Below are 15189 nucleotides of genomic sequence, written 5' to 3' on the forward strand. Positions count from 1 at the left end.
CAAAATCAGAGACTTAAATTGAGGCTTGCCACAGAATAAGAGATCAGGACACATCAGGAAAAAAAATCTGGTCTCTTCAACAAAGAACTTGTCTATGAATTGCCTCTTATTAATCCCTTCATATTTGAAAAATGTGGTTTGTACTGTGCATGTTGTGATGTCACAGCAGTTTACAGCTCCACTGACAATAAGTTAAATAAAGTGGAAACCACTTATATTGCCTTGTATCCTTAGGGTGTCATATGTAATTTAGAAATGTTAACACAATTGTGAAGTACAGATCACTTGGATATAACTGCTCAAAAAGGCAATCATTCAGTTCAAAAAGTTTGTGTTCCATCCATATTCAGTGGCGTACTTCCATGCTGGACAGAAAAAGGCTGTTTTTGGCGATGCAGTAAGAAAAGCAAGTGTGAATTCCTTAATTAAGTGGTTTCCCCACTTTAAATCATTTGCCACACCAAGCTAAACATTTGCTGAGGTGAAGATTTTAAATTTTCCAAATGGGTAATGTGAACCATTCATTATTCAGTCCACTAACAAAACTCAAAATACCAAGTCCCTGTTTAATAACTACATGGCAGTTCCCACAGCTTCACTTTTCTCAGAGAAAAACAGAGTCATAGATGTCGCAAACTAACCAGGAATGTTCTCATGCTCGTGCTTCTTGAGATGGCGGTCGAGGTTGGTTTGCTGACCAAAGCAGCGGTTGCACAGGTGACACTTGAAGGGTTTCTCCTTGTTATGGATGTTGCGAACGTGGCGTTGAAGATTGGATGAGATGCTGAATGAGCGGTCACAGTATTTACACCTGCCACAGGAGAACAGAGGAACGTGAGTGAGAGTTAAGAGAGAAACAGAGCAGCACAGTGAACAAGGACTGCCCTTCAAACAGAGATGAAGGCTGAGTTGTTTTTAACCGCCCACCTGCTGAAGTGAGCAAGAAACTCCTTATTCTCACTTTATTTGTTCAAAAAATATCTGGATTTCTTAAGAAGAGGCAAGTCAGTTTTAGAAAATCTTTTAGTAATTGGAATGAAGAGAATAATGGGATGAAAAAAAATACATACATACATACATATATACATATATACATATACATACATACATGACATTTCCCAAAAATTAAACACTAGACTGAATTAGAACAGAACAGAATACCTGTACGGCTGTTCGCCTGTGTGTGTCCGCAAGTGTCTGGTGAGGTTTGCTGAACGAGGAAAGATTTTCCCACAGTACCTGGGAGGAAGAATGGACAGAAAGGAAGGGAGAAGGTAAGGATGAGTAAAATAAAAGAAAATATATATTTCACTGTTGCTGCAAACATTTAATGTAACATAATGCAGTTTAACAATAACAATAACACAAGACATTGCACCACAGGGCATTTACCTGCAGGCGTAGCGCTCCTTGCCCTTGCGAAGGATGGCGTCTGAGAGGGAAGGTGGTGGTGAGCGGAAGTTGAACAGTGGATGAGCCGAGTGTTGCAGTGAATTGGGCGGCGTGTCCAGTTTTAGGGCACCAAAGCTCTCCAGCTTCTCTGTCATGTTCTCCATGGCTGACATCTGAGGAGGAGGAAGAGCATGAGGAAATGGTACAGAACAAACAGGTTAGATGAAGTATTTTGATGATAAATGAGAGATCCTGTTTCCTTTTTTTTTGTTTGTTTGTTTTTTTACAGTGGATCACATTAATTCAACCAGATTTTGGTATCATTTATTATATTCATGGATTAATAAGAAACCTTGTACGTAACAAACTCATTCCAGCAGTTCCGTTTTTAATTCCACCGTCAATGTTTTATCTTTCATCACATCTTAACAGGAGCCACACAAACTGGTATACAGTGTGCGTGTGTGTGTGTGTGTGTGTGTGTGTGTGTGTGCGTGCGCATGTATATATGTGTGTGAGAAAAGTAAGCACCGAAAACAAAGACACAATGTCAGAAAAAACAGGGAGTGAGGGAAAGAGACAGAGAGCGGAAGCTTTGAGGAAGCAGTATATCAGAGGTTAGCCTTGTTGGTTGTGCTAAAGGCGAGTCACCTCCATGACCTATAGCACATTCACAAATGCTCAAGTACCATTCCTCCAGTACCCCCCTGCATACACCCTCACCACCAGCTTCAGCTTTGTTCTCTACCTCTCACCTTCTGCCGAAGCTACACTTGCAGGCCGGCAAACTGGCTAAATTAGGCATTCAAGAGTCCCAATTGGAGCCATACAATACAGTTTGAGATACCCCCAACTGATAGCCACTTCCCCTACCCTAGAAGCCTGTGAACAAAGGGGGCCGGTTATGTAGGAGTTTATTTGCCAAAAACAGCTTACATCCTTCCTTTTTTAGTGAATACGGGACGGGAGAGACACAGGGACAGACACTCCGTCTCGATGTGTTTATTCGCAGTCTGAGAACAAGTGGAGGGGGAGCGGGGTGATTTCGTCATGAGACTGAATTAGAGGTGGCATTGTTTTTGGATCACTGGGAGGATCACAGCTTAGACACAATAAGATATGATACGTTTTCACGTGGGAGCCTGTGAAAACTTTTCTTCCTGAGGATATTGATCAGTTATGAAGAATGATTTACAAACATTGGAATGCTTTAAATCCTCCATCCTTTATATTCTGTGCTTTAACATACTCAATATCTAAAAAAATGTATTTCCCCCAGCCACAATTCCTTCATAAAAGCTGGATTGAAGACTGAATTAAAGCTTAAATCATATCGTTATCATTGGATAATGAATAATAGATTTAGAAGATTCTTACTACAGGGTGAGGAGAAGAACTACTATATATTTTTAGCTTGCAAAATACAGGGGAAAAAAAATCCATGTTAACTATTCTTGTATTAATCATTTGTACAGGCATAAATACATGTATGTGTAAAGTCATATATGCAAATGCATGTTCTTGTGTGAATTCATCTGTCTGCATATGCACCAAATGTGTGTATTGCAAAGTCACAGTTGATAGAGGACACAGATTTCCAGGTCAGATTAAACCGTTTCCCCAACGAGAGCCCCCCATTCTCCTGGACACAAACACAGGATGTCCTTGATGGACACGGTGCTATTATCTAGCCAGCCAGCCAGCCACAGAGAAAAAAACTTGGAGGGGGTTGAGTTATTAGCTGGCCTGTGGGCTCCCAGTACATGAAACAATGCCACAGCTAAGATTAGCGTGGCCAAGTGAGGCAATTTGTTACAATTCAAACGGTTATTATTCTCTCTTTTATTAATACTATCATTCTTTGTAATCAAGATTTGTAGAGGTAGGGAGGGTCTAGGGACAGTCGAACAATGTGACTGATTATCAAAGGGACTGCGATAAGAGACTGTGTCTTCTGAAAAAGGTAGAAGTGACGAGGTACACAGGCGCCATTCGGTAAACAAAGGAAGAAATCATACAGAGCCCTTGAGAAAATAACATCAACACTGTGGAATGATGGTGCATAGGGCTCTATCAATTCAGGTTGCAGCAGCGTGGGAGGCAGGAGAGAAGTATTTTCACATAATACATGGTTTGAAAATGACAGTCGATAGCATCTGGGAATAATCAGCCTGGATGCAATACCTGGAGGTCAAGTCCCCTGTTTGGTATTTCCTTGCTATACTTTTGTAATGACTGTACCATTTATTGTTTCTACTAAGATTATACATACTGCCTTCCTAGATTTGAAATGTGTATGTGTGTGTGGTGTCAGCCTACCTGTGGATGGAAGAGTGGTGGTGAAGGCCTGAGGAACTTCTCCTTCAGAGCTCCTACGGGGTCAAGTAGCTTCCTCTTCTCCACCCTGCTGGACCGACAACAAGGCAGAGGGTTACATACCGAGGTCAGAGTTCATCTGCAACCTCCAACCTCATACTTAACACCAATCTCTACCTTTTTCAATGTATGTATATACAATCTTATGTGGGAATAGCAGTTTCTGGTCTAATTGGGGCAGAAATACCTGTATATGGGGTCCATGAAGAATGCGGAGGGCTTGGCATAATGCAGGGGTGGTGGCTGGTGTGGCTGTGCCTGGGGCTGCTGGTGCGGGGTGATGGAGGATTGGTGCAATGACTGGGAATGGAGGAGTGGAAACCCAGCTGAGGTTTCGTCCTTGATGACACCTTTTCCAACTCCATACATGTGGTTCTTTCGATTTTGTGGCTCAGCTGCCACACCATTATGACCACCTCGGCTCCGGCTGCCAATACTGAGGTCCAATGGCTGTTCTTCACCACTAGATATTGCTAAAGGTCCACTACTGCTCCCAGTACTACAGTTTGGGTTTGAGGGGTTTGTTGGGGTGGGAGGAGTTAACTTGGCCTCCTTGGGCTTTGTGGTGAGATCAAACGGTGATTCTGCTGTAGCAGCAGGAGCTTCTGGGGCCCCAGAAACCATCTTATGCAGCTGCTCACGAGGTGACTTGGGCTCTGCCTTAAAGAACATGCTAGGATTGAGGGCACCTCGATCTGCACTGAAGGGATAAAGGGAGTTGTGGAAGTTGGGCAGGAACTGGAAGGGAAACATGGAGTGGTAGGGCAATGGACCCATCTTCTTCTCCTGATGAAGACCAATCAAACCTGGACCAAAATATTTCTCAGCAATAGAGGCAATGGCTTTGATGGAATCAGTGGTGGCTGCATTGGCATTTGTGGTGGTGGGCGGGAGGGCTTGCTCATCAGGTGGAGGGAAGAAGGAGTGCTGAGTTGATGCAGAAGAGAGAAAGGGGCGATCAATAGCAAGGTTCCCCGAACTAGACACGGCTGATAACAATGCACTATTTGTGTCTTCTAATTGGTGGTCTTCTTGACTTGATATGGCTCCAGACGGCTTCCTTCTTTTACCACTTCGCTCGCGTTCACTCTCTCCATCACTGTCCAGGTCAGAACCATCACCTGAAGCAGTACCAGTGGTGGTGTCCAAATCTGTCCCACTTGTGGTATTAACGTCTTCAAGGTCACTACCATCAGACATGTCAGCCATCTTAGATTTTGGCTTGGCTTCTCCACTAGAAGACAAATCCAGTTTGTTCTCTCTCTCTTTGTCTTCTGCCTGACTCAAACTGTTACCTCCATTGCTGTTTGTGGAGCTAACCAGGGACAGTGGAGGGGCATCTAGGGGACTCCGAGGCAGCTTCACCTCCTGACTGCCGCTGCCCAGCGGGCTCTTTATCAACGGACTGGCCGGCAATAAAGGCGGTCGCGGATACAGTGATGGGGGGAAGATACCTGGGAAACCATGTGGGAGGGATGGGAAGCCATGGGGTCCTGGGGAGAAGGGCAAGCCAGCATGAGGGTGAGGTCTGGAGGGAAAGTAGTCAGTGAAGCCTAAACCTGACTGGTTTAGACCCGCAAGGTGGGGATGGTGGGACTTAGCCTTGGCCATGATGGGGCTGGAGCTCATGGGGATACCAGGATTGAACATCCCTGCTGGAGAGCCATAATGGTTTTTGCCCTCACAGAAGCGGCGATGCTTGTTGAGGGAGGAGGTAGTGCTGAACAACTGCCCACAGTCCTTACACTTAATCTGGGTGCGGCAGTCAGCATGCATACGCTTGTGGCGGCAGAGGTTGGAGAACTGGGTGTAGGATTTGTGGCACACCTCGCCTGGGGGAACAAAAAGACGCAGCCCATCAGGGCCTGGTTAAACCCATTTTAACACTGTCTCTAACTCTGTATACCAAATCAACAGCAACACACATCTGAATGGAAACTGATGATGAAATAGGTCTAGAAAAGGACAAAACCAACTTCAGCTTTGTTCTACAAGTTAAAACTGCCATGTAACTACATTGTAAGTATTTTACTGCCAACATAAACAAGCGAAAACATACATTAAATATGTATTTAATTACCTTAAAGAGGGTAAAAAATAGAATAGGTCTTTGATCCATAATTAAAAATGATGTATCAACATTGTGTTTGCATTTTTTGTAAAGTAGTCTAGACTAATCTAAACTACAAGTCATGAAGTGCTGCCCCCAAACATGTTTGACAAAAAAAAGTGTAGGTGAATACAATTATGATCCTTGGACCTGTGCTCACTTGGTTCAGAAGAGGTAAACAGGATCAAAAAGTTTATGAACAGTACATGGAGAAGATTGCAGAGTGATGGAGAGGGAGATGAGGTGGAAAGGTGAGAGGAATAAAATAAATGGACTGTTAAGTATAAGGTGTTATTAACTTCCAAAGCTCTCACTTACAGATAAAGGGTTTGACACTGCTGTGGATGTGCTTATGCTGCTTGAGGCCTGATGAGGTGGCAAAGGTCTTGCCACACTCAGGACATGTGTGAGCACGTGCCCCCACGTGCTGGGAGCGGATGTGGCGCTGGAGGTTGCTGGGATCTGTGAACACCTGAAATTTGAAATAAGCGTATAAAAATACAATATACGCTATATTTAACAATGCAAAAAATAATAACTTCCATTCTTTGCATTGTCAATGAAAATATACAGTTTTCACTGCTTTAATATGTTCTTTCAGAATTACTAAATCTATGTCCAGTGCCATTATGAATGAAGCCTAAAAAAACAAGACCAGCAGAATTTCTGAAGCAGATAAAGCCTGTGTGTCCTGTGCACAACTTACGTGCCGGGTATGCTGTACCTTATCACAATTTTCACACTCAAAGCGTTTGCCACTGTCATGTGACATCTGATGACGGATGAGGTTGGACTTCCAGTTGAAGGCTTTGGGGCACTGGTCACACTTGTACTCCCTCTCCTCTGTATGGACTATCATGTGTTGACCCAGACTTCATGAGGAGAGTGCAAATTCATTAGTGAATTAAATAAATTATAGAAGTCACAATTGTAACACAGAGCATGAATACAAATAAAAAAAATGATTGTATGCTTATATACCTGTACTCATTTGGGAAGATCTTCTCACAGTCTTTACACTCGTGGACGGGCTCGTCGCTGTCCTCGCGTTCCTGTTTGAAGTCCTCTCTCAGTGTGTCAAAGATGGAGCCGGCACTGGAGCACGAATACTTCTGGTGCCGCCGCAGCTCAAGTGTCGAGGAGAACAGCTCATCACAGTCTTCACAGCGGTACATCTGCTCGTCTGCACACACACACACACACATACAGAAACACAGATTTGTTTAACTATCACACATAATTCAGCTCACTGAAATATATAATACCATATAAATCCACCTTAACTATTAAAAGAAAAGTTTCACACACTTCTGATATGAAAAAAACGTCTTTCTTGTAGATTGCATCGCAAAATGTCAAACAGAATATCTTATATTTAAAAAAAGGAAAAGCAGCCTTTTTTTCTTTTTAAATATTTATCTACATGAAACAAAATGGAACAAAAAGTCTTCATAAAGATCGAGAGCAAATGTAACATTCTACAATTTTCTCTTCACACAAACCAACTGAAGATTTTTTAAGCTTATTTGTTTCCACTGGCTTTTAAAATATGCAATCAAAAATTACTACATTTTATGAGCGTCAAGACAATACAAATTTCGCTGTGCATAAAGAAACACATAAGTGCTGGTTGGCACCTGATGTTCACTAACCCCTGTGGGCTGCATCTTAAGTATCCAGTTGCTATAAGTGTTGATCCCCAGTACTAAACAAGAACAAAAATCTATCACCTCTCTCTGTTAGTTACAGCTAAATGGACTCCCATTCAAATGGTAAAATCAACAACCCTGCAATTGACATTCGCATAAAATGGAAATCAATTAGCAGTGAAACTTAGCCTTCATTAACACAGTTAATTGCTTGTTAAGGCAAATGTTTGCTGGGACTGTAGGTGTAATAGCACACAGGGGAAACAATAGGGGCTGGTCTTCCCCTTCCATGTTGATAACCTTTACAATACTTCTCACCACCAAGGTCAAATGCATAAAACTCGGGCCAGCTTTTTCAATAGCAAGTTCCTGAGTCAGACGCCAAGTTCAACAGATCAGGGGAAAGCCCAGTGGAGTGTCTTTGTGCACGGTCATAAATGTGTGTATGTGTGTGCGAGTTTGCATGTGTTTATGTGAACATTTTCCAAAAAAGAATGAGCCACAAGAAACAGAGGTAAGCAGGGGCACAGTGGCGCCAGCCCCATGGTGATTTCTGCGCCAACCTGCCATACCCTGTTTGCCATGACCCAAACAGCCAATGCCTGAGTTGGCCCCCCAGGTGTCCCAACATGCCATGCACACCCATCCATCATTTCAAGCTGCACTAAATGAGTTTATCCGCAATGACTTACAGTGCATGGCTCACCTGTTTTCTACTGCATGTGACCGTTTATCCAGCTGGAACTTCTTGGACACATTAAAAGGGCATTAGTGTAGCAACATCAATGTGTCTAACCTTGGGGAGAAGGATAAATGACCTTCTGGTCAATGGGCCATTACACTGAGCTCAAATGCTAAACTAACTAGCCCACTTTGACACCAGTGTGCACATATTTCTCATGGACAGTGAATGTTTTACTGAAGCTTAAACATCTAAACACTGATAACTTGTTTTACAAGCTGATTCAAATACAACTAAAATAAGCTTTGATTCATTTCAAAAATGGAAAAGCTTGTCTGTATGTAAAAAGTTTGCAAACTCCTCTTGCAACAGGAACATGGATGTTTAGAAAACCTCTGAAAGGACGTTCAGGTGTGCATGTATGTGCGTTTCAGTGAAGATGCACGTCAATGCAGGTGCTTGCATGTGTGCATGAGTGTGTTTTTTCAGGTTTTTTTTCAGTTAGTCTGGTCTGGGCGGGCGGGGTGGGTTATAAAGGGGAGACTAATAGCTCTCTGGGAGACGATGGGAAGCACAATTATGTGCAGTTTAGCAGCTAATCTGTGAGCATGGGTGAGGTCTCAGGGGACTCCTCAAGTCCTCTACTTCAAATTCCTTCTCCGATAAGCCAGACACAGAGAGGAGGGCTGCACTGCCAAGCTCCCACTCAGCCCTGCTACCTTTCTCTCTCTCACACACACACACAAATAAATGGAGACAAGAACACAAAACAGACACTTTCATCCATACAGTAGGTGGAATTTGACGCTGTCCTTTTCCTCCTCTCTTTCTACTTTCCTGTCTCTCTCACGCACAAATAAACATCTCAATCAGTACACAAAGTGTAACTCTTATTTTTTTCTTCATTCATCACTCTCTCACACCAACACACAAAGCCAAATACTTTGGCTCTGACATACACATTCTGGCAGGTGGAGTGTCTCTCTTTTCTCTCTGTCTGCCTCCCTCTTTATATATTTCACATGCATACATACAGTACACACAGAGGAATTGAAAAAAAAAATCATTTACAAGTCCACTCCATCTTTGATGCACTCCTGCAACATGCCAATCTGCTTCTTTTCAATAATCAAGCTTGCTTTTAGCTCCTGTTTCCTCCTGTTCCTTTGGCGTGGACATCTGTGCATAAACTGAGCATCATGCAAAGGGTGAACTGCAGAACATCTCACGCACATCTTGTTCTCCCTCCACCATTTTATAATCCATGACAAGTAAGGGTAATCAGTTTTTTTTTCTTCTGTGGTTCCAGAAAGACTGGAAACACAACAAAACAATGTTACCTGACAACAGCAGTTCACCACAATAAGTCCAAGATGTTTAAAGAAATGCAGCGGAACTATGGCCCCTTTTCTGCTCAAGTGAACTTTGAAAGAAAAGCCTAGATCGACAGGGAGCAGCTGTCCAAGTTAGATTATGAGATAAAAAATTGGACATATTCAGTCTGACGTATAGGGGCATGGTAGTGAATACAGTAAATCAGGTTACCCACTCAGAGGGGAGACGGGTGGGCGAGAGCTCCTAAAAATGTGAGGCATTTTGAAATGTGAGCCAATTTGCAGACTACAATGTGCAGCAAGGTGTAGCGTAGCACTTAACACATGATGTTGTAGATTTTAGTGTTGTAGGGGAAAGCAAAGATCAAACTAAAATAAACAACTTATTTGGAAGATAGATAGATAGATAGATAGATAGATAGATAGATAGATAGATAGATAGATAGATAGATAGATAGATATCAGAAGTTAAAGGGAATAATGTTTATTTTATTTAACACCTATGACACATCAACCTGTGATAGGGAGTAGTTTTTTAATTTGCTTAGTCAAATCTTTCACATATTTAAAACTCAAAAAGGTTGGCTACAAGATGACTGAAATAATTAAAATATATTCTTCTGACTTCAAGCTGCGAATCAAGTTCAAACAACTTGTTTCTTTTCAATAATTTCATATTTTAACAATACTTGATCAAATGTCCTTCTTATCTCAGGTTATTATTTTTGAAAGGGAAAATTAAAAATACCACTAAAAAAACCCAAAAACGTAAATATGTTTGATCAACAGTTTTATTTACAACTGAGCTCTGAGCACGAGGCCGATTCTCAGAGACATCAATTTACTAAACGCAAAGTCCGTGTATCTCACATCATGTTAGCCAGTGGCCTCCAAAAAAATCCAGAAGCGCTTCTGTGGACATATTGCAGCTCTGACATACAAATAATATATTATTATTATAATTTAGCTGATATAATAAATTAATAAATTCCAAACGCTCGTCCTAAAGCTCCTGAGTGTTCCTATTTTAAGGAACATGGCTTCGAATAATTTCTGTTTGATCTTGGCTTTCCGTTAACAGAACATTTCTACTCACTTAGGATGGAATATGACAAGTGCCAATTGACACCCTAATACATTATTTCAGGCAAAGAGGCCTATTACATTGCAGGATTGTAAGCGCACAATTGAGACCAGACTCTCGCGAGTAGCCTTCATTATTGGCAGGCCTATTTTAAATGACAGGTCCAAGACGGCCTTCAACCAGACGCTATAATGCGGGATTTAATTCCATCCTGGAAATTTATGATTCAAATAATTCACATTTCTTGAGGAAGCAAAAAAGAAAAATCTTGGGGGGAAAGATGGTGTCTTTTTTCCCGTCACATTAGCGAAGTTGTGGTGTGTGTTGGCCGCGAAAGCAGCACAGGATGCAGGTTGGAGTTTGTTTAAAATGTGCGCTAATGACGCGCATTAATCTTACCTTGTAGGTTGGGTGCCATGGATCCCTCCGGGAAAATACCGTCCTTCATATACACTAAAAGCTCCTCCCCTGCTTCAATGTCCCGGACAGCTTTATAATAAATCTGAGCAGGGAGAGAGAAAGAAAGAGAGACTTTAACTTAAGGTCAAGATGGAATTAATAAGTCTGGATCCACATATTTATTATTGCGCTTAAAGGAAGGGCCTTATTTTAAAATGCATATTATTAACATATTAATATGGTCGTTATTAAGAAAATAAAACATCATGAGTGTCTAAAATAAGCTACATTAACCAGGCTGCAGCAGCGAGATGGAAACATATTTTGTTCACAATATTCACAATTTATTTTTTCTAATTAAAAGCCAACCATTAGAGGCTATTTTAAAATATGATACAACACAATGATTTGTTTTATTCCACTTTTACTCGAACGTTATAAAATAAACAAAACAAATAAGATATAAAACACCCAGTATTTGTTTCCTTACAGTAAAATAAAAAGGTCTGAATTCTGTCACAAAGAATAACTCAAACATTCAAAAAGAGAAAATGCAGAAGAAATCCAGACGATAATGAGTCTAAACGGTCTGAGAGAAAAGTGGCGAGTGAAACGAAAATAAACCTCAAACAGCTCAGCGGCTCTGCGCTTTTTATTTACAGCTGCAGAAAATGTCGAAGTCTTTATCTGCTCAGAACAATTCATTTGATTGGGGTCGTTTAACTTGTATGATTGAGCATAAATTCCTGGTGAACAACAAATGAGTTTTCTGCAACATGCAGCCTAAAGACAATTAAGGAAAGCTGAGAAAACAGGGATAAAAAAATATATGGCAATATTGTATATCCGAGGCCATTCACAGACGAGGCCTTATCCAGTCTCTATCCAACATCTGTAAACCCAGCTACGTTTATTCATACACACAATCTGCACAAAATTAATGTAACTAATTCACATTTAACGTGCGTTGCCCAATAAAAAATATCAGACCGTCAGACATCTCAATAAACAGCGCAAACAACTCCGCTTCAGGCTGCATTCAGGAGATGTGATCTATAAACACATGGGGGCGCTCTGCACCAATTCAACGATGTCAACACAACATATACACACACACACACACACATACACACACAGAAAGGCTGGTGAAACTAACTTCCAAGACTTAGTGCCCTTAAGATGAGACAAGGAGCTTGCTACCTTTGCTTCTTGTAAATGAAATTATTATTTTTATTTATTATTATTGGGCTATGATTAGGTTATTATTAATGAGAGTAATATTATTGTTATTATTATACAACGTATTTACAACAACAAGGCTACCCACAGCGGCTGCGGCAGCCTCTCTACACACTTTTTCGACCTGACCTTTCTTTTCTCCGTGAGACGGAAGAGTTGAGAAAGTTGCGCGGCGCTGCGGAGAGCCTCCAGCTGCAGTAGCACTTCAGTCCCGGTGGAGTTGGCGACACAACCCATAGTAGGTCTACCGGTGAGGGAGCGGGGATCTGGATCGGACAGGGCCGGGGAGAGGAGGTCGCGGAGCGGCCGGGCGCGCTGCGGACGGTCGGTGATCGTTCCCTCTGGCTGGATGAAGACCGACGCTCCTCTGTTGCGCTACTCTCTAATCTAGTCAGTGAGCGCGTCTTTGATGATGATGATGAGTCCCCCCCCCCGCTCTCTTTCTGACTCTCTCTCTCTCTCTCTCTCTCTCTCTCTCTCTTTCTGACTCTCTCTCTCTCTCATTAGTGATTCCCTATTGCCCCTTGGTGCTCTCTCGGTTACCCGTCGGCCACTCCTCCTCGTCTTATCTCCAGCCAAAAGGATTGAGGGATCTGCGGCGCAGACCCCTCCCCGCATCTCCGATCCCAGCCGCCGCTTTGGCCGCTTGATACATCTATTATTGATGTAAATAATGGATAAAGCAGCCTGACAGACTTGCACTCACTTTATCAGCCACTCTATCACTCACACACACACACACATACACACACACGTAGCGCGGACAAACACACGCACAAACATATAAACACAGAAAATGTATCGATACGATTATTGCTGATTAAATGTTATTTAAGTTTTGTTCGAAATGCAGTAAAATTATTTCGTTCACTTTCTTCCAGCCTGACCAAAACATAACTGCAAAAACAAGAGGAGCAAATTCCTTTAAACTCTGAGGTCAAGTTTGGATTTATTGGGGTCAAAACAGTTATTTGGTAAACTGAAATTTATTAAGATCATATTTTAATAGAGCTTGTGAAAAATCAAAACGTCTATTTTTATGTATTCAACATGAAATACTTAGCCTACTTTAAAAAGCTATTGGTTGTTATTCTTCCTCTTATTATTATTATTATTATTATTATTATTTGACTTTCCCCCAATCGTAATGATAATTATAGAGAAAATAAAATATAAAAAAAGACAAAATGTGATACGCTAAAATGTCAGTAAATTATAAAAGATGACCAATATCCTATTTAAATACTTTATATTTTTGTTTATAATAGAACTTGTTATCTATTTATTTTTAATCTTTTAAAATATCTTAATGTGTGATATTAATGACACATCCTCCTGTCTGATAAGATTATGATTACAGATTAGAATATAATCAGTAATTTTTTTTTTTGATGACAACCTGTTGATAAATAAGGACATTATTAATTACATCCTTAATTAAACTTCTTAGTTTCTGCAGCATTTTGAATCTTCATGATTTTTTGTTTGTTTGTGTGTGTGTGTGTATTCTACAGTAAGGCCTGCACAATCAGACCTGTCTTGACCTCTTCCCATCTCTGTCCAGTGTTCAGGGGACAGATGCCTCATCGATCAATGCCAGCCGTAGGGCCCACAGTAATCCCCCACTGTGGCCTCATACATACACACTCACACACCCACAACATTGTCTATTTATTGATGGATCCGTCCGGGGGTAGAAGGGCAGATCAAACAGCGTTGGAAAGGGCTCCACTCCAAAACACAAAAGATGAAGGACTGACAAGAAGGTGGACAAGGTTCATCTCCTCGTCAACCCCCATCACCTACAAACCCAACACACACACACACACACACACACACACACACACACACACACACACACACACACACCACCTATTGCGCTCTCTCAGCTGCTTCCTTCACCAGATGCAACTTGGCCTTAGAGCCACTGAACGGGTTCGCTTACACACCAGTTTTGGGTGATTGTTGGCTTTCTGAATGAATGGGAACTATTTCATTAGGGTAGACACACACATACATACACACACAGATACACAAACACACTTGAAAACTGTTAATTTGTCTTGTTTTGTTAGGCCTTCATTTAAGGAGCTTGAATGATGCATTAGGATGAAATTACAGGCAGAAATATGTGTGTGTTTGTATACGGACTCATTGAGAAGAACTGAAAATAACACAGCCGTCTGCAGACGCCTACACAAAGCACTAGTACATCTCTCTGACACACATACATTTCTCTAAAAACTCTAAACCTAACAGCATTTCTACAGAAAATGTGTCCAGGGTTCATACTGTATGTACATAATGCTTATGGAAACAAATATACAGATATATACAAATAATTGTCAAATTAGTACATGGCCACAAATATCTAAATTATGCATGATCATGCATACATTTGTTCATCTTACAACATTAATGACAAACAAATAAACAAATCAATTATCCACTTGCTTTTTAAAAGGTTACTGCCTGCATTTGGATTTGCCTGGTGTGCAAATATTTCCATAAACTCATGCATTGTGCATGCTGATGCTAAAAAAGAAAAGAAAAAATCACTGAATGGTCTGTTAAATTATACATCTTAACACTGAGTGGCTGTGTGTGTGTGTGTGTGAGTGTGTTTGTAAATAAATGATAGGGTCATACCTGTGAGCCACTACACCAAGCAACTGGCCAGGCAAACAAAAGCAAAGCCATTTGCTAAGTACAAACAACTGCAAAACACATCAAAAAGCAATCGAGCACATGGCCTTTTCAGGGTCCAATAATTCCAACACATCCTCATAATTAAACGACAGTAAAGGTCTAAAATTCAGCCAGTGAAAAACAAACTATAGTTACGTTTTACGCCATCTAGCAGCTCTACGGCTGCACTCCAGAACGACCCATAGGACCGTAATACGCCGCTTTCAAAAACCGTT

General features: G+C 41.3%; 1 protein-coding gene across 9 annotated transcripts in view; it reads right to left on the reverse strand.

Annotated features, from left to right (window-relative positions):
* prdm16 (PR domain containing 16) overlaps positions 1-15189 on the reverse strand; it is a 191397-nt gene that overhangs the window by 9130 nt on the left and 167078 nt on the right. For 3 of the 9 annotated variants that reach the window (XM_044351308.1, XM_044351306.1, XM_044351313.1), the window contains exons 5-13: positions 11027-11129; positions 6860-7061; positions 6585-6750; positions 6197-6350; positions 3956-5633; positions 3712-3799; positions 1393-1565; positions 1162-1239; positions 642-811 (exon numbers count right to left, since the gene is read on the reverse strand). In XM_044351308.1, the coding sequence (XP_044207243.1) occupies positions 642-811; positions 1162-1239; positions 1393-1565; positions 3712-3799; positions 3956-5633; positions 6197-6350; positions 6585-6750; positions 6860-7061; positions 11027-11129 (2812 nt within the window). Of the gene's footprint in view, positions 1-641; positions 812-1161; positions 1240-1392; positions 1566-3711; positions 3800-3955; positions 5634-6196; positions 6351-6584; positions 6751-6859; positions 7062-11026; positions 11130-12394; positions 12703-15189 lie in introns of those variants that run through there. The other 6 variants (XM_044351314.1, XM_044351307.1, XM_044351315.1 and 3 more) reach the window with 6 other exon arrangements.

This window comes from Thunnus albacares, chromosome 5 (assembly GCF_914725855.1).
Source record: "Thunnus albacares chromosome 5, fThuAlb1.1, whole genome shotgun sequence".
Taxonomy (NCBI): Eukaryota; Metazoa; Chordata; class Actinopteri; order Scombriformes; family Scombridae; genus Thunnus; species Thunnus albacares.